General features: G+C 46.3%; 1 protein-coding gene across 1 annotated transcript in view; it reads left to right on the plus strand.

Annotated features, from left to right (window-relative positions):
- SNTG2 (syntrophin gamma 2) overlaps positions 1-17157 on the plus strand; it is a 528788-nt gene that overhangs the window by 217632 nt on the left and 293999 nt on the right. The window contains exon 2 of the mRNA XM_056564074.1: positions 7522-7659. Within this exon, the coding sequence (XP_056420049.1) occupies positions 7522-7659 (138 nt within the window). The remainder of the gene's footprint in view (positions 1-7521; positions 7660-17157) is intronic.

Below are 17157 nucleotides of genomic sequence, written 5' to 3' on the forward strand. Positions count from 1 at the left end.
TAGAGATATTCTTTAACAGGGGCATGGGCCATGGGTGTGGCTAAGGGCAGGGCACAAAAAGGAGGAGACAAGGGATAGAGGATAAGTTACAGATCAGGGGGGTCCGAGCCCTGGGGCCCCCCGGGATCTCCTGGACGGGGCCGAGGAAGTGCAGTTTTGCCCCCTGCAGAAAGCTGCGGCAAACATGCCCCCTCCATGTATCTCTATGGGGTACATGGAGGGGGGCGTGTCAGACGCCGTGTCATGCGGGGACAGAACGCCCCCTTTCCAGCCCCCAGTGCTCGGACCCCCCAGGGATAAGTTATATTGCACTACAGATTTCCTTTAAAATACAAAACTTTGCTCCCCGCCTAAACTTGTTTCACTCCTCCAGAAATATCTTCAGTGACAAGAGCTAAACAAGATAGTTGTTGTTGGGTATAAAAGCAAGCGTTACCTTTCCTGCAGGTGATGGTGGTTACCAAACATAAATTATCCCATATATTTCCCAGGCAAGTGTCAAGGAGGCAACACCAATCTGCTTAGGTGCCACAATCTGGTATGCCTTCTGGCTTGTCTTTACCTCTCAGCCTATAAAGAGCCTTGTACATTAGTCAATGAGGGACTAGTAGGTAAGGATGAGAGAGGAAATGTGCTGATTATGACACTTGAGCAGCTTGGCTCCACCTCCTTGACACTTGGCTGAGAAATAAAAAGCCAATTTTATAAGTTTGGCAACACCATCAGCTCCAGGGAAGATAATTTGCTTTCATACCCTAACATATTCCAATGGTATCTGCAGGTCTAAGCAGCAAATACAGCTGACCGATTATTTCACTTAATAAATCAGGCGAAGAGGAGACATCGCACTTTCACATTAAGATCGGTGCGCGAAGAACCAGTCTCGATAAATTCCTCTAAAGTCTCTTTGCCTGAGTGAAGAAAGGAAATGCCTCCAATAAAAATGATGTAAAGGCATTAATACAGGCAACAATGACTGACAATCTCTAAAATAAATAGTATTGAAGAAAAAAAAAAGATAAAAGCCTAGAAAAATAAGATCAATGATTCACCGTGCATTGGAATGATGAATCTGATCACTTACAGATCTCCTGGGCTATAAGTGAATACAGAGTCATAACAACAAGTCCATTTATTAAGAGACCATTCTGGTAGTTTTTCAATTATGAACATGAATCAATAGAAAATGAAAAGTGAATAGAAATGGAGAGAAAGAAGGACATGAAGGTCAGAAAGAGTTGGGCAGAAATGAAGAATAATATATATATTCTGGATTATCTCCACGCAGCTGTAGCAGATATGTAATGCATTATATCACAGGCCACATACTGACAATAATAAAATGTACACAAAGGGCTTTATTGCCTTTAAATGAATACTGTCGTGCAAAATAACTTGTCCCCTATCTGAAGGGGTCATGCAGGGATGGAACGTTCCCTTCATGAGGACTGCCGGGGCCCCGTACAGGAGATCGCGGGGGTTATGATTTTTAAAAGGTGAGGAGGAAAAAAACAATAGTGGAAAAACGCTCGGTCCTTAAGGCGTTAAAACTTTTGGACACTACCATCAACTTTGATAGTGGCATCGAAAGGGTTAATGTCGGACATCAGCCTGATTGGTGATGTCTGGCATTAGCCGAGGGTTCTAGCTAATGATTTATACAACACAGTGGGAGCAGGCACTGTGCGTACACATACGCCTTGTGTCCTTAGGTCTCATTTACACGGATGGATCCCCAGCATATTTTACGCTGTGGATCCCCCGACAATGGACCCTACAGTGCTGCCTCCATCTTTGCCTGCTCATAACGGCAATCATCCGCTAGGAGCAGACACGCTTTGATGTGTATACTCGCACACATCGCAGCTGCTCTCGGCCTAGCGAGTATACACATCAAAGCGTGTCTGCTCGTAGTGGCGGATTGCCGTTATGAGCAGGCACAGATGGAGGCAGCACTTTAGGGTCCATTGTCGGTGGATCTGCAGCATAAAATACACTGTGGATCCACCCCTGAATGAGCCCTTAGGGTACGTTTACACGTACAGGATCTGCTGTATATTTTCTGCAGCTGATTTTGCTACCTATTGAAGCTAATGGGTTGCAAAATCAGCTGCACAAAATATGCAGCAGATCCTGTACATGTGAATGTACCCTTGAGGGGTTAACCCCTTAAGGACCCAGCCTAAATATACCTTAAGGACCTGGCCATTTTTTGCACATCTGACCACTGTCACTTCAAGCATTAATAACTCTGGGATGCTTTTACCTTTCATTCTGATTCCGAGAAAGTTTTTTCGTGACATATTCTACTTTATGTTAGTGGTAAAATGTTGTCGATTCTTGCATCATTTCTTGATGAAAATTTCCAAAATTTGATGAAAAAATTGAAAATCTTGCATTTTTTTAACTTTGAAGCTCTCTGCTTATAAGGAAAATAGATATTCCAAATAAATTATACATTGATTTACATATACAATATGTCTACTTTATGTTTGCATCATAAAGTTACATGTTTTTACTTTTGGAGGACATCAGAGGGCTTCAAAGTTCAGCAGCAATTTTCAAATTTTTCACAAAATTTTCAAAATTGGAATTTTTCAGGGACCAGTTCAGTTTTGAAGTGGATTTGAAGGGCCTTCATATTAGAAATACCCCACAAATGACCCCATTATAAAAACTGCACCCCTCAAAGTATTCAAAATGAAATTCAGTAAGTGTGTTAACCCTTTAGGTGTTTCACAGAAATAGTAGCAAAGTGAAGGAGAAAATTCAAAATCTTCATTTTTTACACTCACATGTTCTTGTAGACCCAGTTTTTGAATTTTTACAAGTGGTAACAGGAGAAAAAGCCCCCAAAATTTGTAACCCAATTTCTCTCGAGTAATAAAATACCTCATATGTGTATTTCAAGTGTTCGGCGGGCTCAGTAGAGGGCACAGAAGGGAAGGAGCGACAATGGGATTTTGGAGAATGAATTTTTCAGAAATGGTTTTTGGGGGGCATGTCACATTTAGAAAGCCCCTATGGTGCCAGAACAGCAGAAAACACCACATGGCATACCATTTTGGAAACTACACCCCTCAAGGAACGTAACAAGGGGTCCGCTGAGCCTTAACACCCCACAGGTGTTTGACGACTTTTCGTTAAAGTTGGATGTGTAAATGAAAAAAATTTTTTTTTTTACTAAAATGCAGTTTTTCCCCTAAATTTTACATTTTTACAAGGGGTAATAGGAGAAAATGACCCCCAAAATTTGTAACCCCATTTCTTCTGAGTATGGAAATACCCCATGTTAGGACGTAAAATGCTCTGCTGGCGAACTACAATGCTCAGAAGAGGAGGAGCGCCATTGAGCTTTTGGAAAGAGAATTTGTTTGGAATGGCAGTCAGGGGCCATGTGCGTTTACAAAGCCCCCCGTGGTGCCAGAACAGTGGACCCCCCCACATGTGACCCCATTTTGGAAACTAAACCCCTCACAGAATTTAATAAGGGGTACAGTGAGTATTTACACCCCACAGATCTTTGGAACAGTGGGCTGTGCAAATGAAAAATTTTATTTTTCATTTTTACGGACCACTGTTCCAAAAATCTGTCAGACACCTGTGGGGCGTAAATTCTCAATGTACCCTTATTACATTACATGAGGGGTGTAGTTTCCAAAATGGGGTCACATGTGTCGGGGGTCCATTGTTCTGGCACTATGGGGGCTTTGTAAACACATGTGGCCTTCAATTCCGGACACATTTTCTCTACAAAATCCCAATGGCGCTCCTTCTCTTCTGAGCATTGTAGTTCACCCGCAGAGCACTTTACATCCACATATGGGGTATGTTCTTACTCAGAAGAGATGGGGTTACAAATTTGGGGGGGCTTTTTTCCTATTTTCCCTTGTGAAAATGAAAAATTTAGGGTAACACCAGCATTTTAGTAAAAAATATATAATTTTTTCATTTTCCCATCCAACTTTAATGATCCCGGGAGCCGTCCTCTTCTGACGCACGTGACGCCGCCCGCCGATCACCGTCGCCGCAGCCTCCGGATCGGTAAGTGGACATCGTCGCCCGGTCCCCTATTGTTTGTGGGCAGGACGGGAAAAACGAAAGTTAACCCCCCACCCACCCCCGGTCTGCTATTGGTATTCGCCTCTGACGATAATAGCAGACCAATAGCAGGGATAGGAGGGGTGGCATCAGTGCTCAGACAACCGCGATCCCCCTTATATTCCAGGTCATCGGGTCACCATAGACCCGTATGACCCGGAATCGGCGCACGCAGCGGGGACCGAAATTCCCACGGGCGTATAGATACGCCCTGGGTCCTTAAGTACCAGGACATCAAGGCGTATCCATACGCCCTAGGTCCTTAAAGGGTAGCTCCCACCATCCTATTTTTTTTTTTGCTAGCCCGTTCCTCCCCCCCCCCCTGCCACGGCACTAGCCCGTTCCCTCCTCCCCCCCCCCCGCCCCGCATACCCCGTTCCCTCATTACACTTGCAGTTACTGCAGAGTCCGGCAGCGGGTGTGCAGGGACAGCGGCGGCAACGAGGCGGCGGCGATGTGCGGGAGGAGTGGCCTCCCAGCAAGTGGCCGGGGAGCCAATGCGCTCGCTCCCGCCTGTCTGACAGGCAGCAGGGAGCGAGTGCAGCCTAACTGAAAAAGGACTGATTGCCACTCCAAAATCAGTCCTTTTTCGGTGGCCGGTTTTTAAATGTAAATTAAACCTTTTTAATGAAAAAAATAAAAGTATATTAGAGATATGTTGTAGTACATAAGTACTACAACATATCAAAAAATAAAGTTGGTGACAGTGCCCATTTAAGTGGTTAATGATAAACTAGCAGTGTGTTCACGTTGTCCTTCCAGAGGGGTCACTTTCCCTCCTCCAGTGTCCACAGGTCTCCAACAGGTCACATTACCAGAACAATTTAGGGAAAAATCGCGGCAAAAATTGCGCTGTTTAACCGTGATTTTTCCATAAATTGTTCTGGTAATGTGACCTGTTGGTGACCTGTGGACACTGGAGGAGGGAAAGTGACCCCTCTGGACTGCTAACATACACATTACTCAGCCCCGGGTTATACTGCTCATCAGGGGGGAGAGAGGCAGGACAGGGGACATCACTCACCTCACATGAAGCGGCCCCTCTGCTGTGTGACCTGTCAGCTCTCAGCCCATCCTCTCCTGTGCTGGGGGCGGAGCCATCAATGTATCGGGACATCCCTATTTATTTTAAATTGGGGGGCCCAAGGGGGGGCACGGCCTGATCTGGCCCCCTCTGGCCCCCCTCTAGCGACGCCACTGTACGGATTAAATGCAGGTTAAGATTCTTTATTGCATTAGAGCATGGGATGCAACGTTTTGGCGTACAAGCCTTTGTCAAGCATAGGTCTATGCTTGACAAAGGCTTGTACGCCGAAACGTTGCATCCCATGCTCTAATGCAATAAAGAATCTTAACCTACATTTAATCCGGACCCAGTGATTGGTGCTGTTTTCTTGAAAGGAGCATTGTTTGTATATCCAGCCTGGCAAGCTGGGGGATACCTGCACCACACTGATGGCCTTCCTGTGCTGAAACTTTCTTTCTACTTCATATATATATATATATATATATATATATATATATATATATATATATATATATATATATATATATCTATATGTTTGTGTGTGTGTGTGTGCAGTGTCTCCCACAAGTGAGTCTGTTGTTCTACATAAAGATGGAATTGTCTGTTTGGCCAGTTACTGGTTAAGTCTGGTCACCGCTTGTGATTGGCTGAGCAGGAAGTTGCCATCAGAAGCAGGAAAAAGCCAATAGAGCTACGGGTGGCATCATTTTACTGTGCTTTATTTTTTGTTTTTACAGCAACCTGGGGACAACCCCTTTTGAGGCCCAAGAATTTAAATGTTAGGAAAACAATAAAAAACATAGGAATAAAAAATAGGGATTCTTGACCATACAAAAACTAACCTTTTACTGCAAGCATAAATGACCATTCAAAGGAAATTCACTGGTATGGGCTGTTAATCTAGGCCAATGGTCTCCAAACTGTGGACCTCCAGCTGTTGAAAAACTACAATTCACAGTATGCACAGACAGCCAAGGACTTAAAGGTACTGGTGAACAGTAAATGCAACTTTAGTGACCAGTGTCAGGCAGCGGCTGCCAAGGCTAAGGCCTCTTTTATACTACCGTTGCAACACAGCAGTGTGACAGCTGGTGGGACCGGCGCCAATTCATGCGGAATTCGCTTCCTAACCCCATAGAAGTCAATGTAAAAAAAAAATTTCAGTCCGCCACTAGTGTTGCTTGCAAATATTCGCAATGCAAATTTTATTCGCGAATATAGCACTATATATTCGTAATTACGAATATTGTTTTTTTTTTCACAGTACACATTGCAGTGATCATCCCTCTCTGCTTCCAGCTTGTGTGGTGGAAAGAAGGCTCTAATACTACTGTGTGAGACTGGCGTGCGAATTTTCGCACATGCTAATTTTCGCACATGCTAATTTTCGTTTATGTTAATTTTAGCATATGCAAATTTCCGCATGTGCAAATGTTCGCATATGCGAAAATATAACGCAAATATTACGAATATGCGACTTTAGCGAATATATGACGAATTCGATTATGGCCTATGCTGCTCAACACTATCCGCCACACTTTCAGTGAGACAGTTATGTCTCTTAAAAAGCGAGGATAAAAAACAAAAAAGTAAAAAAATTTAAATTAGCTGTCTCCTAAAATGGTCTGTGGCCTTAAGGGGTCAAAAAAAAAAAAAATCTGTCACCACACAATCCCTTTAAGTCTGTTTGGAGAAGGAGGCTTAAAGGGGTACTCTGGAGGGAAAGAGATGTTTACAAATCAACTGGTGCTTGAACGTTCTACAAAATTTTAAATTACTTATTTTAAAATCTTAAGCCTTCTAGTACTTATCAGTTGCTGTATGCTCCAGAGGGAGTTGTGTAGTTCTTTCCAGTCTGACCACAGTGCTCCCTGCTGACACCTCTGTCCATGTCAGGAATTGTCCGGAGCAAGAGAGGTTTGCTATGGGAATACTTACTTACTCTGGACAGTGCCTGACATGGAATGAGGTGGCAGTAGAGGGCACTGTGGTCAGACTGGAAAGAATTATGCAATTTATTCTGGAGCATACAGCAGCTGATAAGTACTGGAAGGATTAAGATTTTTAAATACAAGTAATTTACAAATCTGTATAACTTTCTGGCACCAGTTGATTTGAAAACATTTTTTTTCTGGAGTACCCCTTTAAACTGATTTTCTTTCCAGAATACAATACATTAGTTTCTTCTGCTCGCCACCATGCCGCAAATATAATGTACCAGGTCTGCTTTAGAACATACCATGGATACAGAGCTTTACTGTACAGATTGTATAATTCACCTTTATGTGGTTGTACAGTGTGGTGCAGTGTTGTGTTATTGTGTGACAAGAACTTATTTTTTTAACCTGCATTGCATTACTTATCTATTCCACCTTTTTCTTTCTCATCTACAGACTAAAACTGGTTTTGCACAACTGTATAATGAAGGTTCAGAGAACGCCTGCGATGTTCGACTCAGACTTACCAAGGAAGCATTGACAATCCAAAAGCAAGACATTGTCTGCACTAGTGGGCATAAGCAAAGTTCAAATGTAAGTGCTCTGCCTTATATACTGATACAGATCTAAACTGAAGACCCAGTACTTTTTATTGATATTTACATATTGTCTCATATAAGAAATGTCCTAAATATTGTTAAAGACTGTTAACCTTTCTTAAGGGGGTACCCCAGTTGATTACTTCTATTTAAAAATCTTGACCCTTCCATTACTTATCAGCTGCTGTATGCTACAGAGGACGTTGTGTAGTTATTTCCAGTCTGACCACAGTGCTCTCTGCTGACACCTCTGTCCGTGTCAGGAACTGTCAGAAGCAGGAAGAAATCCCCATAGCAAACCTCTCCTGCTCTGGGGGTTAATATGTCGCATTGCTGCTCAGCCAATCACTGGCTGAGGGGGGAAATCGCTGCAGCCAGTGGTTGGCTGAGCAGCAAAGTGACCTTTTGACCCCCATCACAAGAAAGGCGAAGACTTGGTTGGGAACCGAGGAAAGTAATTACAGTTTTTTTAGGTTAAGGCATGAAACCTGGGCATATATATATTATTTTTTTATGACAGCCTTTTTCCGGAGTACCCCTTTCAGTTCCAGAATGTACAACCGAGAAGACACCGAGAAGACAGTTATGCCGGAGAAGTAGGCATCGCTCCTAAGATAGCTTCTGGCCCCCAATGCAAAATCTGCAACAGGGCCCCATGTGCCTAATATAATGCATCGTATGAGGAAGATGTGCTTTGGGGCCCCCTTAGGCCCCAGGGCACCAGTTGAAGAATGGAACTAGCAATATTGTCTAGTCTTAGTTGAGTTTCATTGAAACCAATTTTAAGAAAGAAGACTTTCTGGTCAACTCTCGTTGTGTGTCAATGGTGAATAACTCAGCTACACATCACGTTGATAGCAATGGTGACCTCATCTTTAACTATTTAGACCTATGGACATAAAAGGAGGTGGTTACCACTATTTTATTGAGAATGGAGCAGTGGTGACTGCCTAGTTGACTCTTTATGCCCTAATCTGCATATATGGTACATAACAGCACAAAATGTAGGAGGATATTCCATATTCCTTCCTAAATTTAAAGGGGTACTCTGTCCCTAGATATCTTATTCCTTATTCAAAGGATAGGGGATAAGATTCCTGGTTGCAGGGGTCTGGCCGCTGGAACCCTCCTGCGATCTCCGGTGCGGCACCACAGTGATCCGGTGCATGGAGCGAACTCCGCTCTGTGCCAGATGATGGGTGACGACAGCCGCCACGCCCCTTCCATTCATGTCTAAGGCATTAGGTGGGATAGCTAAGTGTTACGCCGAGCGCTCCGGGTCCCCGCTCCTCCCCGGAGCGCTCGCTTCACTCTCCCCGCGGCAGCGCTCCGGTCACGTCCTCTGACCCGGGGCGCTGCGATTCCGCTGCCAGCCGGGATGCGATTCGCGATGCGGGTAGCGCCCGCTCGCGATGCGCACCCCGGCTCCCCTACCTGACTCGCTCTCCGTCTGTTCTGTCCCGGCGCGCGCGGCCCCGCTCCCTAGGGCGCGCGCGCGCCGGGTCTCTGCGATTTAAAGGGCCACTGCGCCGCTGATTGGCGCAGTGGTTCCAATCAGTGTGTTCACCTGTGCACTTCCCTATATCACCTCACTTCCCCTGCACTCCCTTGCCGGATCTTGTTGCCTTAGTGCCAGTGAAAGCGTTCCTTGTGTGTTCCTTGCCTGTGTTTCCAGACCTTCTGCCGTTGCCCCTGACTACGATCCTTGCTGCCTGCCCCGACCTTCTGCTACGTCCGACCTTGCTTTTGCCTACTCCCTTGTACCGCGCCTATCTTCAGCAGCCAGAGAGGTGAGCCGTTGCTAGTGGATACGACCTGGTCACTACCGCCGCAGCAAGACCATCCCGCTTTGCGGCGGGCTCTGGTGAAAACCAGTAGTGGCTTAGAACCGGTCCACTAGCACGGTCCACGCCAATCCCTCTCTGGCACAGAGGATCCACTACCTGCCAGCCGGCATCGTGACAGTAGATCCGGCCATGGATCCCGCTGAAGTTCCTCTGCCAGTTGTCGCTGACCTCACCACGGTGGTCGCCCAGCAGTCACAACAGATAGCGCAACAAGGCCAACAGCTGTCTCAACTGACCGTTATGCTACAACAGTTACTACCACAGCTTCAGCAGTCATCTCCTCCGCCAGCTCCTGCACCTCCTCCGCAGCGAGTGGCCGCTCCTGGGATACGCTTATCCTTGCCGGATAAATTTGATGGGGACTCTAAGTTTTGCCGTGGCTTTCTTTCCCAATGTTCCCTGCATCTGGAGATGATGTCGGACCTGTTTCCCACCGAAAGGTCTAAGGTGGCTTTCGTAGTCAGCCTTCTGTCCGGAAAAGCCCTGTCATGGGCCACACCGCTCTGGGACCGCAATGACCCCGTCACTGCCTCTGTACACTCCTTCTTCTCGGAAATCCGAAGTGTCTTTGAGGAACCTGCCCGAGCCTCTTCTGCTGAGACTGCCCTGTTGAACCTGGTCCAGGGTAATTCTTCCGTTGGCGAGTATGCCGTACAATTCCGTACTCTTGCTTCAGAATTGTCCTGGAATAATGAGGCCCTCTGCGCGACCTTCAAAAAAGGCCTATCCAGCAACATTAAAGATGTTCTGGCCGCACGAGAAATTCCTGCTAATCTACATGAACTTATTCACCTAGCCACTCGCATTGACATGCGTTTTTCCGAAAGGCGTCAGGAACTCCGCCAAGATATGGACTCTGTTCGCACGAGGCGTTTCTTCTCCTCGGCTCCTCTCTCCTCTGGTCCCCTGCAATCTGTTCCTGTGCCTCCCGCCGTGGAGGCTATGCAGGTCGACCGGTCTCGCCTGACACCTCAAGAGAGGACACGACGCCGTATGGAGAACCTCTGCCTGTACTGTGCTAGTACCGAACACTTCCTGAGAGATTGTCCTATCCGTCCTCCCCGCCTGGAAAGACGTACGCTGACTCCGCACAAAGATGAGACAGTCCTTGATGTCTACTCTGCTTCTCCACGTCTTACTGTGCCTGTGCGGATGTCTGCCTCTGCCTTCTCCTTCTCTACAGTGGCCTTCTTGGACTCTGGATCTGCAGGAAATTTTATTTTGGCCTCTCTCGTCAACAGGTTCAACATCCCGGTGACCAGTCTCGCCAGACCCCTCTACATCAATTGTGTAAATAATGAAAGATTGGACTGTACCATACGTTTCCGCACGGAGCCCCTTCTTATGAGCATCGGATCTCATCATGAGAGGATTGAACTTTTGGTCCTCCCCAATTGCACCTCGGAAATTCTCCTTGGACTTCCCTGGCTTCAACTTCATTCCCCTACCCTGGATTGGTCCACTGGGGAGATCAAGAGTTGGGGGTCCTCTTGTTCCAAGAACTGTCTAAAACCGGTTCCCAGTAACCCTTGCCGTAACTCTGTGGTTCCTCCAGTAACCGGTCTCCCTAAGGCCTATATGGACTTCGCGGATGTTTTCTGCAAAAAACAAGCTGAGACTCTACCTCCTCACAGGCCTTATGATTGCCCTATCGACCTCCTCCCGGGCACTACTCCACCCCGGGGCAGAATTTATCCTCTCTCTGCCCCAGAGACTCTTGCCATGTCCGAATATGTCCAGGAGAATCTAAAAAAGGGCTTTATCCGTAAATCCTCCTCTCCTGCCGGAGCCGGATTTTTCTTTGTGTCCAAAAAAGATGGCTCCCTACGTCCATGCATTGACTACCGCGGTCTTAATAAAATCACGGTTAAGAACCGCTACCCCTTACCCCTCATCTCTGAACTCTTTGATCGCCTCCAAGGTGCCCACATCTTCACTAAATTGGACTTAAGAGGCGCCTATAACCTCATCCGCATCAGAGAGGGGGACGAGTGGAAAACGGCATTTAACACCAGAGATGGACACTTTGAGTATCTGGTCATGCCCTTTGGACTGTGCAACGCCCCTGCCGTCTTCCAAGACTTTGTCAATGAAATTTTTCGTGATCTGTTATACTCCTGTGTTGTTGTATATCTGGACGATATCCTAATTTTTTCTGCCAATCTAGAAGAACACCGCCAGCATGTCCGTATGGTTCTTCAGAGACTTCGTGACAACCAACTCTATGCCAAAATTGAGAAATGTCTGTTTGAATGCCAATCTCTTCCTTTTCTAGGATATTTGGTCTCTGGCCAGGGACTACAGATGGATCCAGACAAACTCTCTGCCGTCTTAGATTGGCCACGCCCCTCCGGACTCCGTGCTATCCAACGCTTTTTGGGGTTCGCCAATTATTACAGGCAATTTATTCCACATTTTTCTACCATTGTGGCTCCTATCGTGGCTTTAACCAAAAAAAATGCTGATCCCAAGTCCTGGCCCCCTCAAGCAGAAGACGCCTTTAAACGACTCAAGTCTGCCTTTTCTTCGGCTCCCGTCCTCTCCAGACCTGACCCTTCCAAACCCTTCCTATTGGAGGTTGATGCCTCCTCAGTGGGAGCTGGAGCTGTTCTTCTACAAAAAAATTCTTCCGGGCATGCTGTCACTTGTGGTTTTTTCTCTAGGACCTTCTCTCCAGCGGAGAGGAACTACTCCATCGGGGATCGAGAGCTTCTAGCCATTAAATTAGCACTTGAGGAATGGAGGCATCTGCTGGAGGGATCAAGTTCTCCTGTTATTATCTACACCGACCACAAGAACCTCTCCTACCTCCAGTCTGCCCAACGGCTGAATCCTCGCCAGGCCCGGTGGTCTCTGTTCTTTGCCCGATTTAATTTTGAGATTCACTTTCGTCCTGCCGATAAGAACATTAGGGCCGATGCTCTCTCTCGTTCCTCGGATGCCTCAGAAGTTGAACTCTCTCCGCAACACATCATTCCACCTGACTGCCTGATCTCCACTTCTCCTGCCTCCATCAGGCAGACTCCTCCAGGAAAGACCTTTGTTTCTCCTCGCCAACGCCTCGGAATCCTCAAATGGGGTCACTCCTCCCATCTCGCAGGTCATGCGGGTATCAAGAAATCTGTGCAACTCATCTCCCGCTTCTATTGGTGGCCGACTCTGGAGACGGATGTTGTGGACTTTGTGCGAGCCTGCACTATCTGTGCCCGGGATAAGACTCCTCGCCAGAAGCCCGCTGGTTTTCTTCATCCTCTGCCTGTCCCCGAACAGCCTTGGTCTCTGATTGGTATGGATTTTATTACTGACTTACCCCCATCCCATGGCAACACTGTTATTTGGGTGGTCGTTGATCGATTCTCCAAAATGGCACATTTCATCCCTCTTCCTGGTCTTCCTTCTGCGCCTCAGTTGGCTAAACAATTTTTTGTACATATTTTTCGTCTTCACGGGTTGCCTACGCAGATTGTCTCGGATAGAGGCGTCCAATTCGTGTCTAAATTCTGGAGGGCTCTCTATAAACAACTCAAGATTAAATTAAATTTTTCTTCTGCATATCATCCCCAGTCCAATGGACAAGTAGAAAGGATTAACCAGATCTTGGGTGATTATTTGCGACATTTTGTTTCCTCCCGCCAGGATGACTGGGCAGATCTCCTCCCATGGGCCGAATTCTCGTATAACTTCAGGGTCTCTGAGTCTTCCTCCAAATCCCCATTTTTCGTGGTGTACGGCCGTCACCCTCTTCCCCCCCTCCCTACTCCCTTGCCCTCTGGTCTGCCCGCTGTGGATGAAATTTCTCGTGACCTTTCCATCATATGGAGAGAGACCCAAAATTCTCTCTTACAGGCTTCATCACGCATGAAGAAGTTCGCGGATAAGAAAAGAAGAGCTCCCCCCGTTTTTTCCCCTGGAGACAAGGTATGGCTCTCCGCTAAATATGTCCGCTTCCGTGTCCCTAGCTACAAGTTGGGACCACGCTATCTTGGTCCTTTCAAAATTTTGTGTCAAATTAATCCTGTCTCTTATAAACTTCTTCTTCCTCCCTCTCTTCGTATCCCTAATGCCTTTCACGTCTCTCTTCTCAAACCACTCATCCTCAACCGTTTTTCTCCCAAATCTGTTCCTCCCACTCCTGTTTCCGGCTCCTCGGACATCTTCTCGGTCAAAGAAATTTTAGCTGCCAAAAAGGTCAGAGGGAAAAATTTTTTTTTAGTGGACTGGGAGGGTTGTGGTCCTGAAGAGAGATCCTGGGAACCTGAGGACAACATCCTAGACAAAAGTCTGCTCCTCAGGTTCTCAGGCTCTAAGAAGAGGGGGAGACCCAAGGGGGGGGGTACTGTTACGCCGAGCGCTCCGGGTCCCCGCTCACTCTCCCCGCGGCAGCGCTCCGGTCACGTCCTCTGACCCGGGGCGCTGCGATTCCGCTGCCAGCCGGGATGCAATTCGCGATGCGGGTAGCGCCCGCTCGCGATGCGCACCCCGGCTCCCCTACCTGACTCGCTCTCCGTCTGTTCTGTCCCGGCGCGCGCGGCCCCGCTCCCTAGGGCGCGCGCGCGCCGGGTCTCTGCGATTTAAAGGGCCACTGCGCCGCTGATTGGCGCAGTGGTTCCAATCAGTGTGTTCACCTGTGCACTTCCCTATATCACCTCACTTCCCCTGCACTCCCTTGCCGGATCTTGTTGCCTTAGTGCCAGTGAAAGCGTTCCTTGTGTGTTCCTTGCCTGTGTTTCCAGACCTTCTGCCGTTGCCCCTGACTACGATCCTTGCTGCCTGCCCCGACCTTCTGCTACGTCCGACCTTGCTTTTGCCTACTCCCTTGTACCGCGCCTATCTTCAGCAGCCAGAGAGGTGAGCCGTTGCTAGTGGATACGACCTGGTCACTACCGCCGCAGCAAGACCATCCCGCTTTGCGGCGGGCTCTGGTGAAAACCAGTAGTGGCTTAGAACCGGTCCACTAGCACGGTCCACGCCAATCCCTCTCTGGCACAGAGGATCCACTACCTGCCAGCCGGCATCGTGACACTAAGTACTATGTACTATGTATGTTCAAGCTTCGGTGTTCAAAATGCCGCAGTGCCGGCCTGAAGATTATGGGGGGTCCCAGCGGTCGGACCCCCCGTGATAAGACATCTTATCCTCTATCCTTTGGATAGGGGATAAGATGTCTAGGCATGGAGTACTCCTTAAATCTAAAATAAGATAAGATTTGCAATTAATTTTTTTTAAACAAATGATCCAATATTACATGTCTGTGGCTGGCAATAGTATTTGAACCTTTAGGATTTAATAACAAACAGGCTTAAGGGGTATTCCAGAATTTTTTCAAAACTGAATATGCTGCAGGGGCTGTAAAGTTAGTGTAATTCATAGTATAGTGTATGCACCTGTGTTTGATACCTGAGTGTGGGAGAGAAAAAAAAGGAGAGACCGACACAGGCGCCTTGTGCGTTACCACTAAACAGGGATAACAGATTAAAACAATCACAGTGAGCGGGCAGGACTTGCCCCTTAGGTAGTGGCCGCTCACCTTGAGCGAATAAGGTATTCGCACATAACCCACACCGTGGGTGACAGAAGGGTTGGAACTGCTGCTGAGCCTGGGTCCCAGGGAAGGAAGAGATCCGATCCTGATGGAAGTGGAGGCAGAGAAGGAAAATATGAGCCTTACAGAGGTGCTGCTAGTTCCAGAGTAATGTAGATGCCAACCAAAGGTATTGGTAAAAAAACACTGGAGTGGTTTATTAGAGCATAAGAGGACAATGAAGTACACAGATGTGAGGAAGGGGGTTGCTCCCCCGAAACGCATCATCTGTGTACTTCATTGTCCTCTTATGCTCTAATAAACCACTCCGGTGTTTTTTTTACCAATACCTTTGGTTGGCATCTACGTTAGGCTGGGTCCACACTACGTTTTGTCCCATACGGGAGCGCATACGGCAGGAGGGAGCTAAAAGCTCGCGCTCCCGTATGTGACCGTATGCGCTCCCGTATGTCATTCATTTCAATGAGCCGACCGGAGTGAAACGTTCGGTCCGGTCGGCTCATTTTTGCGCCGTATGCGCTTTTACAACCGGACCTAAAACTGTGGTCAACTATTTCTGTTTGGAAAAAAAATGGGAATATTCAATATAAAAAGATGTAAACTCACCCGGTGTATGTGGGGCGAGGGGTCACCAGAACTGATTTAACCCTCCATTAACAACTATGGGCCAAGACAAGACAATTTTCCTCTATCTATTCAGAGATCCACTTCAGTGGAGAGTGTAGGATGATCCGGATGCATAAATATATCGCCCGTAAAATTGATAAACACCAAAAAAGAATAAAAAAGAAACCAGTGCTCAGAGGAGCATAACATTAGTAAAAGGATAAAATGATGGACATGGAGATATAAACTTACTTCATGGGGGGGGGAGAAAAAAGTGGATATATAGCGATGCACATCCACAATACTTCCCCCCTTCAGGTTAGCCTTATTCAATATCCAGCGGAACTTCCAACATCTTAAGCACATCAGTTTTGGAAGGTTTCAAACATCAAAACTTTGATTGCGTTTCAAAGGTTACATAAAATCCTCCTTCCACAGGCATACGGTATTACACTAAAATCCCTTCATTTATAATCACAGGTTTCATAAGTGGGGTGAACGTCTTCCCTTCTAGCGTGCAGTGATAGTTAGTGTTACTTAAAGGTTTATGCCCGGTCACGTGACCTCCCCATGCACTCCACAGTGGAACGCAGAGAGGAATTGAATGGTACTAGCTTTATAGATAATATAGAAAAAAACCTAAGCATATATATAGGGAAAAAACTGATAAATAAAACATTATTTTTAAAAAAATTTTTTATATAAAATCACTCTATATATAATTTAAGACTTGTAAGGCAAAGGGTTCAACTCACCCCCTTTGCCAACTCTGCGTCCCGGACTGGGATACTCCAAGCCCCACTGAATGTGCAATCACAGAAGAATTGTCCAGCGCAGGTACGGTGCATAAACTTCTTTATACAGGATACAGACATGTACAAAAGGTCACGCATTTCGGCCACAATATGTGGCCTTAGTCATACAAGGACATAGTGTGAACAAATCCTTTTTATATGGTGGTGGAGGGAGGAGATTCAGGACGGAAACATACAGCCAGGTGAATACACCTGACGAGAAACCGTCTTAACTCTATCCCCTCCAACCAAACAACACAATACAAATATAGTTAAAAACTGCATATTGTCTATATTATGTTATGTATGTATTGTAAGCGCTGCGGAATATGTAGGCGCTATATAAATAAATAAATAAATAAATAAAATATGTATTATTATTTTCTATATAGATAGATGAGTATATGTACAGCAGAAAAAAAAATTATCCATAAAAAACACATGCATGTCTAAATAGAGCACTATATACAAAATTGAGAAAAAATATAAATGCAGAATAGGTGATCCATATTATAATACATATACTGTTGTATGTGGCTTAACAGTGGAAATAATTGATATGAAGAAGACAAAGTGTAGAAGCAAACCATACAAAATAACCAAAACAAACTAATCTTCTCCGCAGTATGGCGACATACATGTTTAGATGAAAAAGCTGTTAATAATGCAGCAAAACGTCCTGCCTTAAAGTCAAACTTGTTGGA

The sequence above is a fragment of the Hyla sarda genome, chromosome 3 (genome assembly GCF_029499605.1).
Source record: "Hyla sarda isolate aHylSar1 chromosome 3, aHylSar1.hap1, whole genome shotgun sequence".
Taxonomy (NCBI): Eukaryota; Metazoa; Chordata; class Amphibia; order Anura; family Hylidae; genus Hyla; species Hyla sarda.